General features: G+C 34.4%; 1 protein-coding gene across 6 annotated transcripts in view; it reads right to left on the bottom strand.

Moving 5' to 3' along the window:
• Positions 1–413: 413 nt before the first annotated feature.
• Positions 414–24,028, bottom strand: part of SUPT3H (SPT3 homolog, SAGA and STAGA complex component) — a 283,839-nt gene continuing 260,224 nt past the window's right edge. For 3 of the 6 annotated variants that reach the window (XM_081944437.1, XM_081944433.1, XM_081944434.1), the window contains 2 exons: positions 15,531–15,619; positions 13,155–13,674 (listed from right to left, as the gene is read on the bottom strand). In XM_081944437.1, coding sequence (XP_081800563.1) covers positions 15,578–15,619 — 42 coding nt within the window. In that variant the 3' untranslated portion in view covers positions 13,155–13,674; positions 15,531–15,577. Of the gene's footprint in view, positions 3,398–13,154; positions 13,994–15,530; positions 15,620–24,028 lie in introns of those variants that run through there. The other 3 variants (XM_081944435.1, XM_081944432.1, XM_081944436.1) reach the window with 3 other exon arrangements.

Here is a 24,028-nt window from a genome sequence, read left to right as displayed (position 1 = left end):
TTTCTTCCAAAATCAAGAGAGTGAACGTGGTGGCATGGATCTATACGCTTCATGCTGTCTTCTGGTTGTTGTGATTATGGGTGATATGATCAGACCATGATACCTACCCAGCTTTCTCCAGCTTGGCTTTTTTTACTGTGCTGAGGCACAGAATCTCTCATAATAAGATCACATGTTCCCTGATGCTCTCTTCTTTGGGCAGCAAAGCCTACTTATTTCAATGTATGTGTGATGCACCAAAAATAACAAAGATTTTGTTTTGTGATTTGCAATGCTGGTGCTCAAGGACTTACTTGGAAGTAGATCATTTCCCCATTCACCCTCCTTCCTTACTAAATTTGGAATTCTTTAGTAGATTTCATAAGATACTTTGTTAAAGAGAAGCATTAGTCAGTTCAGAAACCACCCTTTTATTTATTTTTTCATGTATATATTTATTATGCTTTATCAATAGGAATAAAATATACATACAGAAAAAAACATATATCCAACAGTAACAACAACAAAAAAGAAAAAAAAGTGTACATATAAGGAAAAAAAGGAGAGAAGGAAATTACTCAAACATTCAACATTAAACTTATTAAAATATCCACCCTGGCTGGATGTTGGAAAAAATAATAATTTAAAAAACTTAATAAATTCTCCTCCATTTTATATAATGAGTCTGTAAATAGTTATAAACTTTCTTATCCTTATTTAAGAATAAAAACATATTATATAAACAAAAAAATTTACTTGGCTGCAAAACTATGGTGTCAAGTCATCATCAAGGTTTTGATAGAAAGAATGTCATCTTTGATCACTAGATTACATTCTTTACATGCTAATAGTCCCAAATGTTTGCAAATGGCCAAACAGCATGTACTGAAAACACAAATGGGGGAATTAGTAATTGATTCCTACTTTTTCTCTGTGGAAATATGACACAAAGATTTTTGTTATCCCAAAGATTGTCATAGCTCAGGAGACAGAATATTAAATGATATTTCTACACTCTCTTATTTGAGTGAGTTCTGATTGATTCATGATGTTTTTTCCCATGATTTGGGGGTTCCAAAAATCAGATGTGAAGACAATTTCAAAATCCTTTGGAAAGATAAGAGAATAGAAATGATGCTATGTAGAAGTGCCCTAAATTCTTTAGAATCTATCTTGGTGATTAAGAGGGGTTATACTTAACCATCAAAACCATGTAATATTTTATCTAATACAGGAGAATGTTTGTAGTTCAGTGTTGAAATGAGGGATCCTTGGTGCTCTCTGAGCTTGATTGTTTTCTTGCAGATGATTCATTACCCAAACAAGGTAAGCTAATCAAGCTCAGAGAGCACCAAAGACTTTTCAATATTTTATCTTTATTGTTAAAATCAAATCAAACCAAATCAAACCAAACCAAATCAAATCATGGGGTTATGCAGATTGAAGCTTTTCTTTCATGCCTTTCATATCTGTGAAAATCTCCCCCCTCAAAAAACTTTGCTAGTCCAAAGCAACTGGAGGGGGCCAGATAAGAGATGTTGGGTTACTTTGGATGACTGAAATGGATGTAAGGCCCTTTTATTTTAATTGAAGACACAGAACCAAAACTGTCATTTGTCATTAACCAAGCCTACCAGGCCTAACTAGTTATGTCTATGATACAAATTTCTTCCAATTTTTAAGGAAATGATGAGTCAAAACGTTGGTAAAGTTGTATAATCCTATCAATGCTATTTTTTGGACACAATGATAATTCACAGAATGTTAATCACAATTTTAAACCTATACTAAGTAGTTCATTTTTCTGCATACCATAGTTTTCCAATCTAGGGAGAAGCATATGTGTCAAATGTAGAAACAGATTTCTAGAGTAACTAAACTTCTTCTCAGTGGGAGGATTCAATAACAATTTCTAACCCATGAAAATTCAGTAATTATCCACTTAGCAATTGTCATTTTCTCTCACTTGAAAATTGATCATCTAGAAGGCTGCATCTGCTAAATTCAGCATGAATATATTAATGGCTAACTCTGGGTATGTAGAACAGGCTGTAACCCAACTTCAATAAATGTGTTAAAAAAATAATACCCACACTGGATTGTTTGACTTGAAGCATAAACATGTGCTTAAGGAAGAGAAGTTTGACAGCTCAGGGACTTAATCTTTTTATTAGCAGCCTTCAGTGTCCATTAACCTGTCTCACTGGATTTCCTTCTGTGCCATACTAGAAGCAACTCTTGTAACAAAATAAATAGGCATGTGTAGAAATTTACATGCTTTATATTAAAAATGCTTTAGGTAGCTAGCTTTGGGATTGTTTTCTCATGCAGCACAGAACCATCTCTAACCATTTCTAACTCCTAGGCAATTGCTAAGTGATTTGTTCCAGTATCATTTATGATTTCCTTGATTCATAGGGCAACTCAAAGCTCAAAAGTAGCTTCCAATATAATTGCAGAGTAGTCTTTTAAAAGAAAGTGTTAAAAAAGCTGTGAAGTGACATTACAGTGTAAGTGGAAGCACAAAAAAAAGTAGATAGAATTTTTGCTTTTGAATGCAATGTGTTACAAACCATATCACATACTATCAGCTTAGATAGCATACACATGAATGAATCTTGCTAATGTAAATAAAGTATTATCTGAGAAGTCATACCATATTCCTTAATGAAATAATATGAAAAGCAAATCTTGCTGACTTGAAAATACATTTGCGAACTCCTAAGATTGCATATTATACTATATTTGGAATATGAACAGGATCAAGTATTTTTTATGGATAAACATAATTTGGATATTTAGATGCTTGATCTATTTATAATCAAGATGCTTGATCTATTTAAAATCAATAGCTCAGGCACTCTTGAGTAATCAGTGCAGTTCTGATGTTCATAGCCAGCACCCTCCGTTTATTTTTCAAAGAGAAAGAAGAGACTAGTAGAAAGGCAGGGGTGTGTCTGCAGAATATCTCCCTTGGAAGTACATTACTTGGGTCAAGCAGAATCTCAAATGCCAAATCGTAGTACCTAAAGAAAAATACCAGTCTTTGGGATGAAATAATAGGTGCCATCTTCTGGAGTTTGGCTTCCACAAGCCCGTCATATCATTCTTCTTTAAAAATGAAATTACCATTGTTAGGTTTAGATGGCATTTCAAGTTCAGCATGATCAGAACTGACACTTTCCTGGTCAAGATACCTTGCACCCTTAATGGCAGTGGATATTAGTTTACACATTACTTCTGAGTGCATAACAGTGTCTTTCTTATCAACCTTCCACTGAGAAAATGATAGAGACCTTTGGACATACAGATAGTGCTGGTACTTCAATCTCAGTGTTTGTTTAAGGTCACACCTCTTCTCCTTCAACTGAACTCCTCCAGTGTTTCTGGCAATTACTATGCATGTGGCCTTGAGCTCCTGGAAGAAAAGTAGATTATAAATGTAAGGATATAAATACTGTATTTGTTGCAGGGACACTGGCAGAAACCATTCTTGGGGCTCTTGTGACAATTATGGTTGTGGTGGGGTCTATAGAGCTACCATTTTTAACATAGATCTTGTGTGTACATATACAATACTTTCATATGTTTGCAAGGCAGCTCATAATGAAACCTTAACTATATTTTAAACATGTAACATTTAAAGTGTATGGTTACAATTGGGGCTAAAGCATATTTCTATGTCATTTTGATGCCCACCATGGGACATTCATACCAGAAAAATAGTTAATGAAGATCAGTGCATAAATATGTCAAGTAGGTTCTTGTTTTTAACCGAAGTGCATAATTTAGGCATAACTACCTCACACGGAGCCAAATAAAGTAGAAGAAGGGAAACCAGGGAGTCCCAGAGGCTGGTGCAATTGAAGTAAATCCCAAAGTCGAAACTCCAACTGGGAATTTTTTAAAAAAAACCTAAAATGTGACTGATTAACTGACAATAATCCCTTTTAGCAGTTTATTTTGTTCAACTATAAAAGCCAAGCTTTCTTTTAATAGAAGAAAAACAAATGAACTTATTTAGGTCAGCCCTCAAAACAGATTGTCAAAAAGAATGACAGCTAAACATTTTGACTTGCAGAGTGGATATTATATTAAAGATAGGCATTGTATTCTATTTAGAATCCAGAAGTAGTGTCTCTATCTGTCTCTGTGCCATTACTTAGCCTCGGAGAGCAGAGGCTACTGTCAAACTAAAAGAGGAATTCCCGTGGTGCAAAAGTGAGCCGGGTAAGTTCTTTTTCCAGAAACATTCTGGGAAGCATTGCTTGAGGTTCAAGGTTTGCTCCTAGCCTTGTCTGCAGATACCTTAATTACATGTAAACCACAGGATCCTCCCCTTCTGTTGCCCCATGAAGAAAAAAAGGTAGATAGCTTCAAACATTCGTTTGTCAAGTGGTAGTAGATTACAAATTGTGTGTAAAGTCATTTCCAGAGGACAAAAAAATCAGTAGCAAGAACACTTGGCTGTCTCCTCACTATATGGTCGGACAGGAAATTAGTGACTCTTCAGCATGACTTACCAGCAGTGAGTTCATACAGAATTATTAGAGCAGAGATGCATTCTGTACTCCATGCTGCAATTAGGGAAGAAATAGATAGTGGTGTTGAAATTAGGCCAAGCTGTTGGTGTCAACTCATCTGATCCAAGAGGGAACTGAAGTTGGCTGGACCGGCTAAAAAGAGTAGCTTCCGATAGACTGGCATTCGGAAGATCTGTTTCCCATTTCTTTGAACGTAGTGGCACTGCTGGCTTTTTCACGAAAAGAAGACTACCCAGGCATGACTCATAGGACATCCGCATTAGATTTTCTATAGTATTTAATTTTCCACAAAGGCAGCTGCAACTAAAGGAACATTAAATATAGGCTTGGTAATACTTTTGACATACGTAGGTTGTCATGAAAAATTAATGGAAAACGAAAGGGGGAAAACCACAAGAGGGTGGCAGCTGACTTTCTGAAATAGGTCTGTAAAGGACTTGTGGTTTATGTCCCCCAGGGTTAGAAAGAGCATTTTAAAGTTGCATAGGTATCCTCAATTTGGGAATAGAGGCTTGCCCTAGGAATCCAATCCTAGCCAATCCTTTAAATAATGACAATGATTCTAATGGAGGCAAAGTTTTTATGCCTCATGGATCAACATTCAGGACAACTTTCATTTTTCTGGCTTGACTTGATCCTGAGAGCAAAGTCATCATCCACATTCTACCATGGCAGCCTGCTGACCTTCAAATTCTGGGTGTTACAGTCTCTGTATCCCTTAAGGATGTCAGGTCAGGGAAGACTGCCAGATTCATCAATACATATATATAAATTATTCATGTTCAACTTACCATGACTATTATGAGAATATCAGAAATATGCTTTAATCACTAATGGGATCCAAATATGCTTGGATTTAGTTGAAGCATTCATACACTATTTCTTAAGAACCTGATGCCTACTACTATTTTCATCGCAAACCATTTTAACATATGTTATTTCAAGACACTCTCCAACCTAGAAGTCTTCTTAACAATTATTTTATTGCCTACCGATTTTGTTGACCTCAGCAGGTTTGAGGCATCATGATTTTTATGAAGAACTTAATATTGCATCTCAGATTCCATGCCATTGCAGAACATATGGCACAAGTTATTAATTCTTCCAAAAGACACGGTTCAGGGATTTTCCTGTATCTCCTCTTTCAGAACTCGTTTTCAGCTGCCACGAGAAAGTCTCCTTTCCAGTTAATACTGCCTATTCTTTTCTAATGAAAGATGTGCAGCCCAGATGCAACTTCCCCTTCTCACACCCTTCAGAGTAGCAATAGGAAAAACAAAATAATCACACAAAAGGAAATCAGCACATGCACAGAGAGCTATTAAACATTTGAGAAGGGTTTAAGACTCAGGATTGGGGTAGAGTAGGATCATTTTGTTCCAGACCCTTTGCCTTTATACATTTTCCTATTTTAATAAAAAATAGTTTGAGACTGAATAACCAGAACCGCACAGGATATTTTAAAAAATGGTTCTATTCTGAATTTATAAATCAACATAAATTGATGTATTTAGGCGTACATTTGATACTGTATAACGCAATCATATTGCTTATGATTTGGAATGCAGTTGCAATAATAGTTTGAAAGAATGAGATTATTTTGCCATGGCATGCGTCCTAAAATAAATTATACCCCACATTAGAAAGTAGGATTCTTTGCAGAGTACCACTTATTAAGCATCTCAGTTGATTTGGCAGCTAGATTGTGGCCTCAACCAGTGGCAGTCCTTCAGAAATTGTTAGCAGGGAAGAATCATGTTAAGTTATTTTCCTTAAATCTCTTCTACCCCTTTGCAATAATAAATTCATTGCTAATAATATACATGGAAAGAAAGATTGCTTAAATACTGGAAAATCAAATTTATGATGGCATCTTAGAGCGGTAATTCCCAGTGTGTTCCAACAAATTAGGTAATGTAAGACTCCAAGAAACTCCCGCCTTCCCCTCTCAACAGGCCTATTATTACAGTTCTGTCTCCTTCCAGTCTTTTACAGTCTTATGATCAGTAAATCTGCTGTGTTTGAGCATCAAGAATAAATGAGAAGGACCAGAAACTAAAAAACCACAGTATGCACTAGTCACCACTACAGTAATATATGCAGTTCAGTGAGCAGGAGCAAGCCAAAATACACGTGTCGCGGTATCCCATTTGAGATGGGGAGGGGGATCTTAACCTACTTCACATGCACCTTCCCCACTCCCCAAAAGGAAATGCCTTCAGAAAGATTCAGAGCTTCCTTCCTAATGCAAATCATGTGGGAGGGATATTGATCAGAAATATGGGACAGGCCATTTTTATAGAGTATCTTGTTAGACAACAGAAGGAGAAAAAATGTTAGTCTGAGTTCAGTTGATTTATGCTCAAGTTTTACAGTACAATCTGATTGATGTCTAATCATGAGTCTCACTGAATTCCAAAGGACTTACCTCCAGTTGATAGCATACAAAACTGCAATATTAGTTTTGCAAATAAAAATTTAAGAGTTTATTCAACTGAAGAATCAATTGAATCAGATGATGAGCAAGAAACTGGAAGTTAGTTACATTCATATTGTCCTTCTAAAAGTATTTTAAATACTATTTGTTGCAAAATACAACATGTTTAGGTTACCCTGGTTTCTTACATTACATTCTTACATTTTTACTTTTGTAAAATGCCCTGCTAAAGCACTAATACTAAGAGAAAGACCAACATGCTGAACATTTCCAGAAATAGTGTTGATGACAGTTTTGACTAAGAAATAAATAGGAAAGCAGTGCAAATTTGGGATATAAGAAGGAAGGGATAGGGTTTATTTACTAAATGTGTCTACGTAAAAACAAGCAGTATGGAAAATCCAATTTTATTTATATATAAACTGAAAAGGTGATGCATCAGTGGTGTATAACATAATTCAAAGTCTAAGAATTATGAGCGAATTATTTCTTTCACTATAGTAAAATCATGATTTTGTAGACTAAATGGAAGAAAAGAGTATCCATTAAAGACAAATATCTATTAAATCAGACAGTATGGAATGTATAGATATTTTATGGCCTGGAACATTTTATTGAAGTCAGTGCATGTCATTAGGTTACAGGTCCAAAGATTTTACTAAATGTAGCCAATAATCTAATGAAGATAAGTAGGGAGAAATTCTGAATTGATAAAATAAATAATTCACACCTTTTCTTCTTATACAAGCCAACACCACTTTAATTATCTGCCATTTGAAAACAGAGTAAGTATGAAATATTGGAATCCATTGTCAATTAACTACAAGAATTATAAGAAATTAGTTGAAAATGATTCACTATTCTACTTGTCCAAATCATTGCAGCATAATCTCTTAATGCAAGAGTATAACTCCTTGATTTCAGACTCAGGCCTGACAACAAATCATTAAATGAAGCATAGAAGGAATTTGTAAATACATTATGGTCATGTAACTAGACCATGACAACTTGGACAGTGATTTCTATTTTGGGGTAACTAAGTTAAAAGATATGTTTCTTCCTCTCTTTGTAGAGCTAAGATAAAAGACAGTGTGACAAGAAATGTCCTGCTTTGGAGATGGAGATCTGTGAAAATGAATCATGGGGTGGTTATTCTTGAAAATGGTCCATACTCATGCTACTTTAATGGAAGGAAATGCTGCCACTCCTTCTGTAATTTAAGTTTTTTTCTAAAGACAAACATTTGTATTTGGTCATATCTTCAGGTTTAGAATGATGTTATGAATGTTAACAATTAGCAGGCTTTCAATTATTATTCTTTTATTACATCAATAAAATAGAGTTCTAGTATTTCTTGCGGTGTTTCCTGACCTGGTCTACATTGAAGGATTGATAGTACCATCCATAATGCAATAACATGTCTTTTCTAATGGAGGCAACAGACAACATGAAACCAGGTGCTAAGAGTACATGAGGAGAGGATGTATTTTGTGTTCTGCTTGTGGATTTCCTAGGGGACTGGTGTGGCCACTGGGGTACAGAATGCTTTTTACCTGAACCAGCAAAGATCTTGTATTCTCAATTCTGACTTTAACCTGTTTTCTATAACGGTGAAGATGGAACCACACTTGGCCTCCTTTGGAGGCAGTTTAATGTCAGCATTCCAAGTGACTCTAAAATTTGGGGTGTTACATGTTGCATAATAAACTTGGAAGAAGGTAGAAGAAAGGACAAGAACAGCCAGTCCATGTGAAAACAATAATCATGTAATATTTATTGGGTGGCAGTTAAATGCTCCAAACATTCTGAGTAGCAAAATGTTAGGAAAAACTAGACTTCCTGATATAAAGGCTAAAAATGTTTTTGGTTCCTCAAGCAAAAAAAAAAAAAAAATCAGTGATATTTTATGATAAGCAAAAAAATATTAATGAAATAAATTTCTAAATTTCTTAAAGTAGTATAGAACCCCCAGAGGGCACAATAGACTTGCCTTTGGGAGTCTGAAGGAAGCTCATGGTAGCCAAATACACAATCTGCGTATAATAAAACGTAAGGAAGTCTCAACTTTAATTTCAGCAAGCACTGAGGCATTTCTTCAACTTCTAGGTTTGGCAATATTTTCCCCAATATACAACTATAAAAATATTAAATGTTGCCCTCCCAGCATAAACCAGGACATTGTTTAACGTTATTTGATCTCTTGGTTTTTCTAATGATTGTATTACATTTTCTTTCAAAGTGCACATTTCAATTTTTTATAGCTCTTTAATATCAGAAGAGTCTCAAATCTTCATAAAAAGGGCAGGAATCATCATACTTTGGATAACCTTCAAATAATAATTGTATATTATTTGAGTCTAGCAAGTTTAGGCCAACATTTAAAATAGGGCACTTATCCTGTTAAAAAGAAAAGAAGAACAGGTTTTCTAAAACTAAAAGTGAAGCTTGAGTTAGAATTTATATGTTTCTATTAAAGATTGGATATGGATAACATTAACCTTTGGAGAAAAGCATATCAAAATTCTCTATAGGCATTCTCTTCCAATTAAATTTTGAGGCAAGGAAAAGGAAAACAATTACAATACATGACTATAACAGTTCATAGATCAAGATCAATAATATCAATTATGCCAGTAATGAATGAATGTAGTGGATTTCGTTTTTCAGAAAGGTTTTCCACAATCTTTATCACACAATTGTTTCAGTCCTAGATATGTGAAATAATTTGTAAAGTGTTGTATAAAGTACATCAACAATAATTTAAAAAAATATATTTTTTGAACCAATGCCATGTATGTATCATAAATCCATATATATGTTGCATCATTGCCTCTTGATGTTTCCTGATAATAATTCAATAATTCAAAAAGTTGCAATGAAATTTTTAATTACAAATATAACTAAGCCAAGTTTTGAACATATTTTAGAACACCGTATTTATTAATGCAAATTGCTCCCTAAGCCTAAGAGGTCTACAGCAGCAATAGCTGTGGAATGCACATGTTTGTGTGCGCATACACTGCAATCTGTACACTGATATGTTACTTAACCATAAACTTGTCATGAAGTAGAGAGGACAGAATCCCTCCATCTGCAACATCACATAAGATGTCAAAATTGGAGATGATCAAAAGTGTCATGTCTTGGAGAAACATCATTATTGTAAGCTTATACGAGTTTGGTAAACTACCTATCAGTCATCCCACAAAGTGTCCCTTATTTTTTGATTTCTGATTATTTCCATGCATGTCTATCTAGGTTTTCTTTACACAAACATATGGAAGTGGTTTGTCATTGCTGTCACCCAAAATAGTTTTTGTTTCCCAGTTTAGCCTCCTAGGATTTCATAGTGCTCTTCCATTCAAGTTCTTACAGCCATCTCAGGATCCAGTGTTTTCATCTGAAAATGCTCTTTGCTGTTGCAATGTATATCCTTTCATGCAATGCCACAATAGACGTGTCCTCCTTGACATCCATTCCACAAAGTTTTGCAAGTGCGCACTATAACAAGTCCATTTGGTTTTTCAAGAACAGTGAAGATTGACCAGGTGTTGCCTTCTATACTTCAATATTAAACTTATGTTGATCTTCAGCTTTGGAAAATGATTTTATACAAATTTAACTAACGTGTTTACAAAGGCCAAGTAGCTAAACTACTTTCAGACAAACATGTTAATATGAATTGACCAGTTCATGAGAGCAGTTTCATGGAGCATTCAGACATCAGTTATCTTTTAGTCATCAGCCCATGTTCTACATCTATTTTACATTTTGTTTCTCTTAATGGAGACAATCTATTTAGTTTATATTGTAAATGAAATGGACTTCATTTTCATTTTAAAATTCATACTGAAATGAATGCATGTATGTAAGAAAAATGACATTTTTATAATTTTACAAATTATTATTTTAGTAAATAATAATTTAAATAAAATATTATATAATTTAGTAAAGGAGTGAGGTTTTTTCTAGGCTATGCAGAACCCTGAAAACAGTTTGGGCACTTGATCAGCAAAGAGATACTGAAAGTAGGTTCCAAGGGATCTTCAGATTGTTTACCTTTACTATATTCTCTGTATGACAGAGGATTCAAGAAACCATCTCATATTTAGGAAAAAATCACCTAGTCTCTGAATAAATGATGCTCTCCATGCTCACATTTATTCACGGTAAGGTCCTTAAAGAAGTACATAATTTCTAGTAATTGTTTTCCTCTATAAGTAGCCCTAGTAAGAAATATGAAATAAGTATACTATAGAATCCATGCTTTTTCCATTAGTTCATATGACTCCAAGCCCTTAAAGTAGGAACATTTCAATATTTACAATCCTCTGCTTTTTAAAGAGTTGTTTGTATTGCCACCACATTAATGTCTAATGAAAGTTTATATATCTAATTCTGCTCCTCTTGTGATATATGAAATATATGAAATTTTTAAAAGTGCCGTTATTTTAAGGGACAATAAAGTTATAATAGATATGTAGCCTTTTTCTGGTTTTAAAGGCCATCTGGCCTTACTTAAGCCACAAAATATACATTCCATTTCTCCAGGATAGTTGAGCTGCATAAAGTTGGCTTATTGCCCTCTGGAAGAGTCATTGATTAAATGCATCCCATCACGTTTTCCTAGCTAGGTTACTATTCTGTACAGATGTACCATTGCAATCTTAAAAGCCCAACCTGATTCCTAACCTTAGAAGAAGAAAAAAGATTCACTTGGCCAATAAAACGTAATAGAATAGCCTTCAATGTTGAAGTTATACCTATGACAAATGCCGCTATCTATTTATCCTCAAATTATCTCTGGAAGTGTTTATGTACTATGAAACATTTTGCATGAGCTAGACAGGAAGCTATAAAATATTTTATGAGAACGGCACATGGCTGATGGCAGAGTTTTAATGCATACGTGGTCCCTTCTAAATCTGAAGCCTGCCAGAAAGGAATTCTTTCCACAGTAATCCTGGTTTGACCAAAGCCCCCCAAATCTAGAGAGACTTCTTCCAATGGACAGCCTCCTGAGAATGTGAAAGAACATCACATTTGGCTGCTATGTATGGAAAAGAAAAACTAAATCTTTTGTGGTGCAAGGAGGGAAGTAAGAAATTATTCTTCAGATAATTAAAGGAATAGAACTTTAATCTCTATTCAAATCCTTAAGGCTATTTCTAACACGAGAGAAGTTTTGAGTAAATAATATTCCATATATTTAAACAAGCTTGTTTTCCATGGGCTTTCTCTCTTAATCTACATACAATGAACGCAAGCTTGAGTCTCCCCTATATGGGTTATGATATATTGTAATATATTTCTGTAAATAATTGTTCTTACCCAACACCCACTTGTGTTACTAAGATATGGTTGAACAACGAATTGTCCTTTTAAGGATTCACCTATTCAGATTACTGAACTGTCCTCTGACTGACAACTCTTGGGAAACAACATCACTAACTGATGAAGTTTGGGGACAGTTGAAACTGTTGGTGCCACCATCACCTCCTGTAGCATATGAATAGAGGTCTCCCTGCCTTACAGAAAGGGGTAGTATTGGAAACTCTGCTCACTATTGGATACTTTCTCTTTAAGTATGGGATTCTGGTATTTAGTTTGGCCTCTGTAATTTTGTCCTGAAGTTACTTTTAATTTGGTAATTGCATTTTAATGGCGGATTGTATTTATATCTGTTTGTTTATTTTGGATCCTTCTTTCAGTATATCGTTTTTGGAGAGGAAAATCAAAACCTAAATATTTCTGTAAATATAAATAATATAAGAATATTCAAAATTAAGGAGGAACAGAAAGAATATGAAGTAAGAATAAAGGGAATGGAAATATATAGGAACTATACTATATTCAGTCATTCGGGGAATAAATCTAGACTGATCCAAGAAAATGAGACAAAATGTAGCTTGTTTTCCTTACAATTTTTTCATTTTGGCATATAATTCTTGCTTTTTGGAGAAAAGAAAGGTTATTATATGGGTTTATTGAACAAACTAGATTTTATAAATAATTGCCTGTCAGACTGTTCAAGACAGACAAATATACAGCAGACCAACAAAAACATGATCTGTCATATTTCTAAGAGAAATATATGTTGATTTTTCATTCTCTGGGGTTGTAAGTGTACCAAGTAGAAATAAATGGCAGTGCTTTTTCTGCTTATGCATTTTTTTAAAAAACAAAGATACATCTAGAGAAAGAATTTTTATTCCAGTATTCTTGGCCTAAAATGTTTTCTTTTTGCATATATGCCTGCAGATCGAAACCAAATACAATAAATGCTGGTGTCCTTTAAAAAGTCTGGATGTTTACAGCAAGCATATAATTTTCCATCATTATGGATGCCAAGAAAAATAAGAAATCATGATAAAAAGAAAGTTTTAATCATACATTTCAGCAAGCACAGACAGAACATCAGCAATGGGTTTTCTTCTTTACTGTATACACTATTTTTAGTTCTTTAACATCAGATCAATTCCAGAAAAATGACATGCAAAAATGTTTTTAAAGTATAATTATGCCACTATGGAAAGCATAATACTGAATATATCAATTGCAATAATTCAGTAAAGTAACCACATCTAAACATTGACTTCTAAAGAGATTGATCCGTATAAGGCTGGTTATGGTGAATGTCCAGTATTTGGACTCTTTAAGTCCTTGGCTCTTATGATTAGCTCTACAGCAGCAACTTTTGGCAATGAATCCGTCCTGCAGGGTTTAATGAAAACATTACACGAGGTCCCATTCAAAACTGATGGCCACATTCAGACCTCATCATAGAATAGTGAAAGCTTTCCTAAAGTTTTAATAAAAAAATGAAAATGAATATAGTCTTGTGTAGATTTTGGACAAAAACAGAATACTGAAATTAGTTTGCAATTGAAAGGAATCCTTCGATTGGGTAACATGCCCACCGAAGAAATGACAAGGCATTCGGTGCTCCAAGAAAAAGAAAGAAGGGGATGCTGTAGTGTCATTTCTTTCAAAAAAAAAATTCAGATAAATGGATTCACAAAGCACTGGAAGCCTAGAAAAAGCATATAAACCAATAATCTTGATGTAGTGGCAAAATGCTGTTTCCATGTTTTTATTCCATAGAAAAAAATTAGGGTTACAATTTACTATCATGCTTATCTTAACAGAAAAATGCTTCCCATATAATTATTATAAGGCATTTGCACTGCGAGAATACAATATATTTTTCTGTGTAGAAATGGGCTTTCAATTAATATCCCAAAGTACAAAGAATTATCCCTGCCTTCAGCTTTTTGCATGATTCACTAAATGATTATGTTTTTTTCTGAGTGAAAGAGCCTCATTCTTGAACTACACAAGGTTTCTCCATAGTAGGCTCTGTCTCTGCAAAAGGACTGACTGAAAATGAGGCAATCAGAATAACAGAATAATGGAGTTGGAAGGGACCTTGGAGGTCTTCTAGTCCAACCCCCTGCTCAGGCAGGAAACCCTATCAGAAAAATGGTTATCCAATCTCTTCTTAAAAACTTCCAGTATTGGAGCAAGAGCCGTGGGGGCACAGTGGTTAGAATGCAGTACTGCAGTCTACTCTTCTGACTACCAGCTGGCAGCAGTTTGGCAATTCAATTCTCACCGGCTCAAGGTTGACCCAGCCTTCAATCTTTCTGAGGTGAGTAAAATGAGGACCCAGAGGGCAATATTCTGACTCTGTAAACCGCTTAGAAAGGGCTGTAAAGCACTGTGAAGCGGTATATAAGTTTAAGTGCTATTGCTTTTGCCAACTTCTGGAAGCAAGTTATTCCACTGATTAACTGTCCTAACTATCAAGAAAATTATCCTTACTTCTAGGTTGCTTTATCCTTGATTAGTTTCCATCCATTGCTTCCTGTCCTGCCTTCAGGTGCTTTTCATATCTGATGCACAGATGGCACGGAAATGCTTACCTTTGCACGGCATCACTTGCTGGTGTAATTGTTAGCACCCGTAGGAGACTCTCATAGTATATAGTTTTAGAATTGCTATTTTGCAAAAATCCAGTTTTTAAGACCAATATTGGTATAGCACAGTTTAGTTGAACTCTGATATTATATAACTATGTTTAGATTGATTGTTAAAATAACATTATTTTCTGTTTCACAGTTCCTGGTCAGTCTATCAGTTTTCAAATTACACAAAATAACAATTGGCTTTTTAGATTTCTAAAAATCAACATTTCTCTAATTATTTTCCTGATGAGGAAAAACAAATAAGACAATTAGCAGTTTGATGTAAATACATCGCAGCTTCTTTTAACTTTCTTTATAAAGGTGATGAGTTGAAATTAACAAAAAGGCCACTGAAATTTGTTCTTGAGGACTGATACTGTAATAATTTTGAGGAGGAGGGTAAACTTCAGAACCGTGCAATTTACCATAACATGCCAAACATCTTGCCATTAATTAGCTAAATGTTACTTTTAGAAATCAGGAATAATGTCTGAGGGGGTAGGAAAAGAGAGACAGAAGCAGCCAGTTGATAGTCACAACAAACCAGCCCACTCACAAGTATACTTGCAAATGCCGAATTGGCTTGGAGAAAAAAAAAATCACCTTAATATAATACTGTCTTCTTTCCTGTTGCTGTAGGCACATCCATATTAGCAAGCCAGAAAAGTCATCCCATTTCTGCGGTAGGCGCTCTGTCAAAGAAAGAAAATCTGCAATGAATTATCACATCAACTTAAACAAGGAAAAACAGGCAGAGAGCAGAGCAAGACTTTCTTCCTGTTTGTAGACTATTCTGGCTGCAATCTAATAGCAAACTTAATCTTAACATTTCTGGTGGGGAAGCATTAAGCAACCACTTTTTCTATTAAAAGCTCAGTGTGGTTAGAAGCGGTTAGTGGTTCTATTTCAGGACATGTGCAAAATTATGACATCCTATTTTGTTAATTACCTAATACGTAAGCAATTGGTGGTCAAAAGTACTATTAGTTCAACATTCTCATTTTTTAAATAAATCTATCCTAAATCTCATCACCATTTAGAAAATTCACTTCTGCCTTACCTATAATAAATAAATGATTGCAATATTTTAAATTTCTCACATGAGGATTTTATGGGCTACGTTCATTACAATGTCCACCCAATCAACCTTTACCTCACCTCCCATTAAGTCAGTTTTCTGACAGTGCAGAATCAACGGGGTTTGAAAAAGAGGCTCAAACAACTGAAGGCTATGAGAGAAAAGTTTTTTAAAAATCACTTTATATTTTAGGTGGCTCAAGACTGTCAGGGCTTTCCTGTCAGGGGCTTTAAACATATTTTGAGACATTCTAGAACCATTGTTCTCAATTATCCTAGTGTTATCAGTGTAATGTTCATAACACATTTGTTTCATGCGTAAACTCTCCTTTAAATACCTACTATATGTCTTTAGACCCACTGAATTCTAATCAATGCTGCCATTCATCTCCAACTGAGTGCATTCTGGTAAATTTTGCAAATCTGCTTATTTCTTTTATATTCCTAATATGGACATCATCAGAAATCAAGATGTCGCCCCCCCCCCTCTTTTTCTTCCTTTAAAGCATGCACAAACAAATATACCAAGTAATACTGATACAAATAATTGAAACTGGTAGATGATAACATGATTCTACTCTGATTTTCCAATTATAACAGCCTCTAAAGCATCTTACAACCAATAATTCTAATCTATACTGATTATCCTGAATTAAATGAATCAAAATCAAGTCAAACACTGAAAAGCAATTGTTTACATTATAAAGGTATATTAATGCTGAGTGATACAGTGATATCATGTAGTAGAATAAGAAATCAAGCTAACTAGGAACATTTCATTTGATACCAAAACTGAAACTTCAGTTAACCTCTAGAATTATTTTGTTTTAAAGGCAAGCGAATTTTTAGGGGACAGAATTTGAGAACTGAACAAATCTTTACTATCTACAACTAATTTGCCAAAGGAGGGATACCCAGAAGAAAAGCCTCTATGGCTGGCATATTCAAATTGGAGTAGACAATCCTTAGATGTGTTGACTTTAGGTTATTTTTGGCTTTGAATGTTAAAAACCAGGATTTTCAACTAAAAATTTAAATCAATTTTTAAAAACAGCTCAAGACTGGATGTTTTTGAAACAACGTTAAAGAGTAGCTGAACTCTTTCAGGAAATGAGAAAAGGAATTGGTCTATCAACTGAAGTAGAGTATTAGAAACCATGAATACTACTACTACATCAATTATTAAATACTTTAATCTTTACTGTGAATCACAAACTTAGAAAACAGTACACTTTCATTCATATAAATCTATGTATGAAAACAAATGAATACATTTAGGCATTGATGTCAAACATCTAATTCTCATGCAGGAGTCTTGGTAACTTGAGTCAAACCAGTGCCCTCATCAAGGAATAAACACTGAATATTTCATTTGTTTACAATCATTTTTATACCACCTAGTCCAAACGATTGTTGGTAAACAGAGTAAAAATACTATTGTTAGGTTCCACAACATGCTAGTATAACAACATTTTGATCAAGGAGAATATTTGTAGCTCAGAACTGAAATAAGGGGTCCTTGGTGCTCTCTGAGCTTAGTTGTTTCTTTGTAGATGTTTCATTATTAACAATGATCCAACCTAATTATTTGATCCAACCTAAATCTAAAATTTATTTGTGTGAGAATGCTCTAATTTTATTCTCATTCAATTTTAATAACAACTATTCTCTCACGATTATAACAACTGCTATATCTACCATGTTCTGGATATTAATGATCAGAACATTACTATCTACTGCATATAAAGACACAATAATGTTCTCCGTAGCTGTAGACTAAGCCTGTCAACCTCCCGGCCCACAGGCTGGATGCGTCACACGCTGGTTACGCCCATGCCCGCTTTAGTGAAGGGAAAACTATATCATGTGACAAAGTGAGTTTGACACCCATGCTGTAAACCAAAGGATAACTCAAATTAAATATGCCACAAGAAAGTTGGGAATCTTTTCTAGTTTGAATGATACAATAGTTTCCATTATTACCATTTTTTTGCCATTTTAAAAGCCTTCACAGTTGAATCATGTAAAGTTTTCTGAAATTCCAGATTCTACAATCCATATCACAACCCAGACAATTAATTCTTATCTCAGACTCTTAATCACCAGTAAATATATCCATAAAACTGGGCTTCAAATTCTCAGATCTTCCAGATTTTACTGAACTATATCTCCCAGCAGGCTCAGACAGTAAGGCTGATGGTTAGTGATGCTGGGCTTCGTAGTCCAATGAATATATACAGAGTTACATATTTCCCACACTTCCCTAGAATTTCTAATAGTCACAAATATTAATAAAAAACAGTTTTACACATTGCAATTCAGAGCCACATCTACAGAGAGACTTCCTGAACCTGTTTCTGAAAACTATTCTCTCTATATAAAATGGAAACTATTTCAAATATTGTCATGACTTTTTTTCCTGCTTTTGGGAGCCAATGAATAAATAACATTGAAAATTAGCTCTTAGTGGTTTTAATGTACATTTATCTAGAAGAAATATCCTACCTTTTTCTCTCTTATACATAGGCTTACACTGGAATGTGCTACAAGATGAAGAATATTACACTGAACTTAAAAAATACTTTCAAATAAAACATTAGGCAATGTCATAAGAATGAATAGCTTAAAATGAAATATTCTAATTAAAGCCAGGCATGGACCATTATAAACAAAAGAGCCACATATACCCAAAAGAGCCATAAATACCCAAAGATATGGGTATTGCTTAAGCAACTAGAATCTATGCTTAGAATTTCAGGCAAAAAATAGTATTTTCCTTTCCTTCAAGACACTCTAACAGATTTATAACACAGCAAAAAGCTTTAATACTGTAATTCAACACTAAAGATTACTATGAAACGTATATGAAGATATAATTTAAATTATATCTTTATTATATTTTATTATAAAAATATATTATATTTTTACTAATTTAAGAAAAGAGATGTGGCAGGGACAAATACTGTAGTTAAGTCAGAGAATATTGGGGGGGGGGGGGGAATATAATCTAGTTCTCTTACATTCAATTGCATATTTCAGCCAAAAACAGAAATACTTTTTTGTAGTCTGTGCTGATAATCGCTTACTGAAGCAGACCAACTTGGAAATGAACAGAAATAACAAAAACCACTTAAAGGAGAGGAGGCGGTAGGAGAGGAAGAAATGGTGTTGATGGCAAACAGTATTTTCCTTTCTAAAGGCTTGCATGATATATCTTACTCTTTGAATAGAGTAGCAAATGACACCACAAAGCAAATTCTATAATAACAAATGTAACCAAGTTATTTTGTGATATGAAGCAGAACATTCCCTATGCCCCTCTCTCATCTTCAACAATAAAAACAAGAACAAAGTAAATCATTGCAATCCTTCATTGCATTCATATCTGCTGCCAATATAATCATAATTACAACACTTGTATGTTGTACATCACTTGTACGCACTAATGACAATTAATGAATTTTATTAAAATTCAATACATGCAGGCTTATGGGGCTATAATAGCTGTAGGTATTTTGTTTCTTCACTTAATACATACATCAGCATTTTGGTGTGGATGGCTATCCTTCAATATTGAAATGACACAATTACCAATGTAATTTAGCATATTTACATATGTCTGCATGCATATGTGAAAAGTATAAATCCAACATGCAATAAAACATAGGAACACCATGTTCTACCACATCTATTCATAATTCTACACTGGATCGCTGTATATGTCCTGTGTTATCCAAATGTTGAAGATTATCTTGAATAGCAAAGCAGAACAGGGAGCATACAAATGAGGAATTTCAGTTATTTTCGTTTCAAATATTTGTGAAGATGATGATGTTATTTATTCAGTTGTGTCCAACTCTTGGCAATTCTATGGATTAGGTCTCTCCACATCTTCCAATCTTATACTACTTCTTTGAGAGTTTCTATGCTATGGCTGGTGTCATCTTTGAGGTGTCCAACTACTGGTTTCCTTTTTACCACTAACTCTTCCAAACATAACTGTTTTCTCCAGTGAATCCCCCCACCCCCCATGGCATGGGCAAAATAAGTGAGATTCACTGTTTCATGATTTTGCCTTCCAGTGACATGTCTCCTCTTATGCGCTCCAGTACTTACTTGTTAATCACCTTTGTTGTCCAAGGAATACCCAGGAACTGCACCACAGCTCAAATGAGCCAATGTTCTTCCAGTCTTGCTTTCTTAAGGTCCAACTTTCACAAACATAGTTTACTACGGGGAACACAATAGAGCGGACTAACCTACATTTAATTGCCAGATTTCCTTGCTTTTCCCTATTCGGGTCGTGTTCATCATTGTTATGCAACACAGTGCAATCTGATGTTTTATTTCTCAGCTTCATTTACCACTTTGCGTGATCTGCAATTCTAGGAAAGTAAATTTTTCCACGCATTCTGTCTCTTCATCCTTCAATTACTAATTAGTTTGTTTGTTTCCATTTCTTGCTGTGGACATGAGCTTGGTTTTTTTGATGTTCAAGAAGAGGCCAAAATTCTCACTTTCTTCTTATATTTTCTTAATCAGATATTCCAGGCCTTCTTTTTTCTATTTCTACATTTTTCTAAGTATTTCTATTTAACCTAAATGTCTATCCCTCAGAAAAGCAGGCCTTGGAACCAAATAAATGGGAAGAAAAACCAAGTTTAATTCTAAATGATAAGCATAATCTGGTTTAAGATAGTGTTGCGTAGTTGATAGGAAACCCTGGGCATATCTATATTAAATTAAACATATATGACATGGAAAAAGCTCCAAAAAGTCACCTATGAGTTCAAAATGGGAAACCTCTAAAGAATGAAAAGACTGGTGGAAAGGGGGTGGAAAAACAAAGTCAAGAATATCTTTCCAATGTTTTAAAACCACAATAAATGAAGCTCAATTGGCAGGTATGTAAAAGACTTAACAAAATCCAAGAAGCTCAACATGGCTTTTGTGATGGAAAAAGGGCAGGATAATAACTGTTACTTAAGATAAGGTAACAGTTTTTCCAAAAAATTATACGAATGTAAATGTCAGGATAAAACAACAATCATTGTTGTGAACATACCAGAGACATTCGGTCCATAACAATAACAATAAAAACAATTGATTGCTTCTTTGTAATTAGTATATTCCTTCATCTGTGTTCTGTACCAGACCTGTCTTAAATAGCCTATTTTTTATACTTCTATATGATCCTGAAAAAGGATGTGACTGTTTTAATAAACAGAAAAGATGAATAGTCTCTTGCAAGCTCCATAGCACTTCTTCTGAACTATGCTCAGTGTACAACCCTGTTGTTCCTCTACATAGATCTTTGTTCAAAACAGCTAATCTACTACTATAGTAGCTACTATAGCTACTATAACCAGCCAGAGTCACTTAGGCATAGAAACAAACAAATAATAATACATTAGGCAGAAAAGGCTTCATCTCCATTCCTATTGCATATTCTTATAATTCTCCCCCACTGAGATACTAGTTTGGGAATGGTAAAGAAAAATAAGATATATGAATGTATTTAAAGAGCCATCATCACAACCAGCAATCTGAATATCTAGGGGGCAACAATATATTGAATGGAAAAATAATAATTTTTGAGCCTATTTCAGGTGAATGAGAAAAGATGTAGCTGGTGAGAGAAGTTCTATCCAATGAAAAGTTCTATTTTGGAATGAAATAAAGATTTGTTTACAAGTCAACCTTATTCTGACACACAATCGAGACAGGATTGGTTTATTTTTAGGACAAGTTTATTTTTAGGCTTATTCAATAGCATACCAAACAGTCCGATACAAAGATATAATGCCCAACTTCCTTGTCCTTGAGAATTATTAGTTAGTTGATGCAAAACCCAATCATTGGATTGAGGAATGTTGGTCCCATAAGTGATGTATTTTCTACTCTAAGTGGCTATTAGCTCAAGCAAAACATAGTTATACTCAAACTAAATACAATGGCAACTGTTCAAGCAGCAAGAAGAAAAAGTTGATTTAAAAAAGAAGCAGACTAAAAGTAATTAGGCAGAAAGAAATAAAATACTATGAAACAATGAGAGAGACAGACAGAGAGACAGAGAGACAGACAGAGAGACAGACAAGGCAAGTTTGAAAGCAGATAGTTTGTAAAATGGAGTGTTTTCAGCCTAAACATCTCAGTTCTAGAACTTCTAAATAAAATTCTTAGTATATAAGCTTTAAGGCAAAAATCATCTTAAAATGCCTCCTGTTTAAAGTTACTTATAGGATGCTTTTTGACAATGCAAATACACAACCGTTACAGATTATAAATTGCAGTTTTTCATTCATTTAAAAGGAGATAGATCTGATTCTGTACTCACCCACTTTGGTACTCAAATTAAAATATTTAGCTTCTCTACATAAAGAAAAATTTGGGCTCAGAATCTAATATTATTTATGTTGTATAATAAATTTAGCTGCCTGGTCTCATGACTTTATATATCCTTACCAAAGAATTCTGTCATCAGATTTCATGCAATTCTTGCCTTTCTGAAGAAGAAAAATGAAATCATTCAGGACTTCTGTGCAAATCACCCACTCAAGTAGAGAGTGTCAATTACACTTGGTGGCTAAATATATAGGCCGCACGTGGCTGAATAGATGAAGCAGAACTGACAGTTTTCTCTCTATACATACAAATTCACCACAGGAGATGTCATCTTTGCGTTTAACATTTAAACAATTTTTGTTCATTCTTTATTCTAGGAAATCATTTGAAACCAGTTGTACAACCTAAGTGTAATATTAATGTATTTACATTATTTATAAGCTGTCTTTCAGAGCAAGTCCCTCACAGGCAGCCTACAATAAAATTGCCTAATAAACTACTAAAAGCAGCAACTAAATAAAAGGAATAAAGGCCAGCAAAAGATTAATCACAGGCTGAGCAAAACAAATGCTTTGGAATTCTGTTTTAAACTTTGCAGTAAAAGAGCTACAGTTCCCGGAGGAGGAAAACCTGAGAGTAAAAATACCCTTGAATCAAGCAAGCCTGGCTCTTGAATCTGGCCAAAAGCAGGAAAATTGTAAACCTCCAAATGATAATGACGGTTACTTCAAATCAATAAAATGTATCCTTTCAGTGGATTTCAATTATCATCGTCATCATCTTGCATTTGGCAGCTCGAATCTCACCAGGCTCAAGATTAACTCAGCCTCCCATCCTTCCAAGGTTGGTAAAATTAGGACCCAGATTATTGGGGTATGCTGACTCTGTAAACTCCTTAGAGAGGGCTGTAAAGCACTGTGAAACGGCATATAAGTCTAAATGCTATTGCTATCTTTGTCATCATCATCATCATCATCATCATCATCATCATCATCTTGCATTAATAAACAGCACGGGAAAAGATAAAATCTATGAATACCACTATTTCAGGAAAATATAAGCATGTAAGGCTGACTGACTGATGGATTATTTTATAGTTAATAAAATAATCCTTGGAGAAAACAGCTATATTAATCAGAGGATGCAATGCCATCAGTATGTGCTGTTTTTCACAAGGGAGAAAACTATAATGGAGAATACTCTCTCCTTCTGGTTAGCTGCCTGTACAAATGTAGTTGACAAAGCATCCAGAAGGAAGTTTGTACATGATTAATTCATGGAGCAAAATATGTTCCTTGAAATCTTCTTGCCCAGGCTATTCATGGCTTTAAAGATTAGCATTCACAATTACTCCAATCCTAATTCCAATTCTAAGAGTGATTTCTACTTGGTTTCACTTGATTTCAGTGATGACCAGTAGTTTCAGAATTTTTTTTCTCCTATGAATATGGCTTCTGTCATGGGATTCATTTTGAATGGTTTGGCATAGGCAGATAGATATAGGTTTTACCCCCAAAGTGTTCTATTTATTGCTTCACAAATACATAGATTCTTAAGTTTCATAAATTTTACTAACATAATCCTACTCTTATACCTTACTTAACCTACATCTCAGATAAGCCTATAAACGTAACTACTTATTTATTGAGGTTTTCAGTAATTCTTCTAATTTTGTGGTC

Source organism: Natrix helvetica (genome assembly GCF_964273705.1).
Source record: "Natrix helvetica genome assembly, chromosome: 2".
Classification (NCBI taxonomy): domain Eukaryota; kingdom Metazoa; phylum Chordata; class Lepidosauria; order Squamata; family Natricidae; genus Natrix; species Natrix helvetica.
This window is presented reverse-complemented; position numbering and strand designations above follow the sequence as displayed.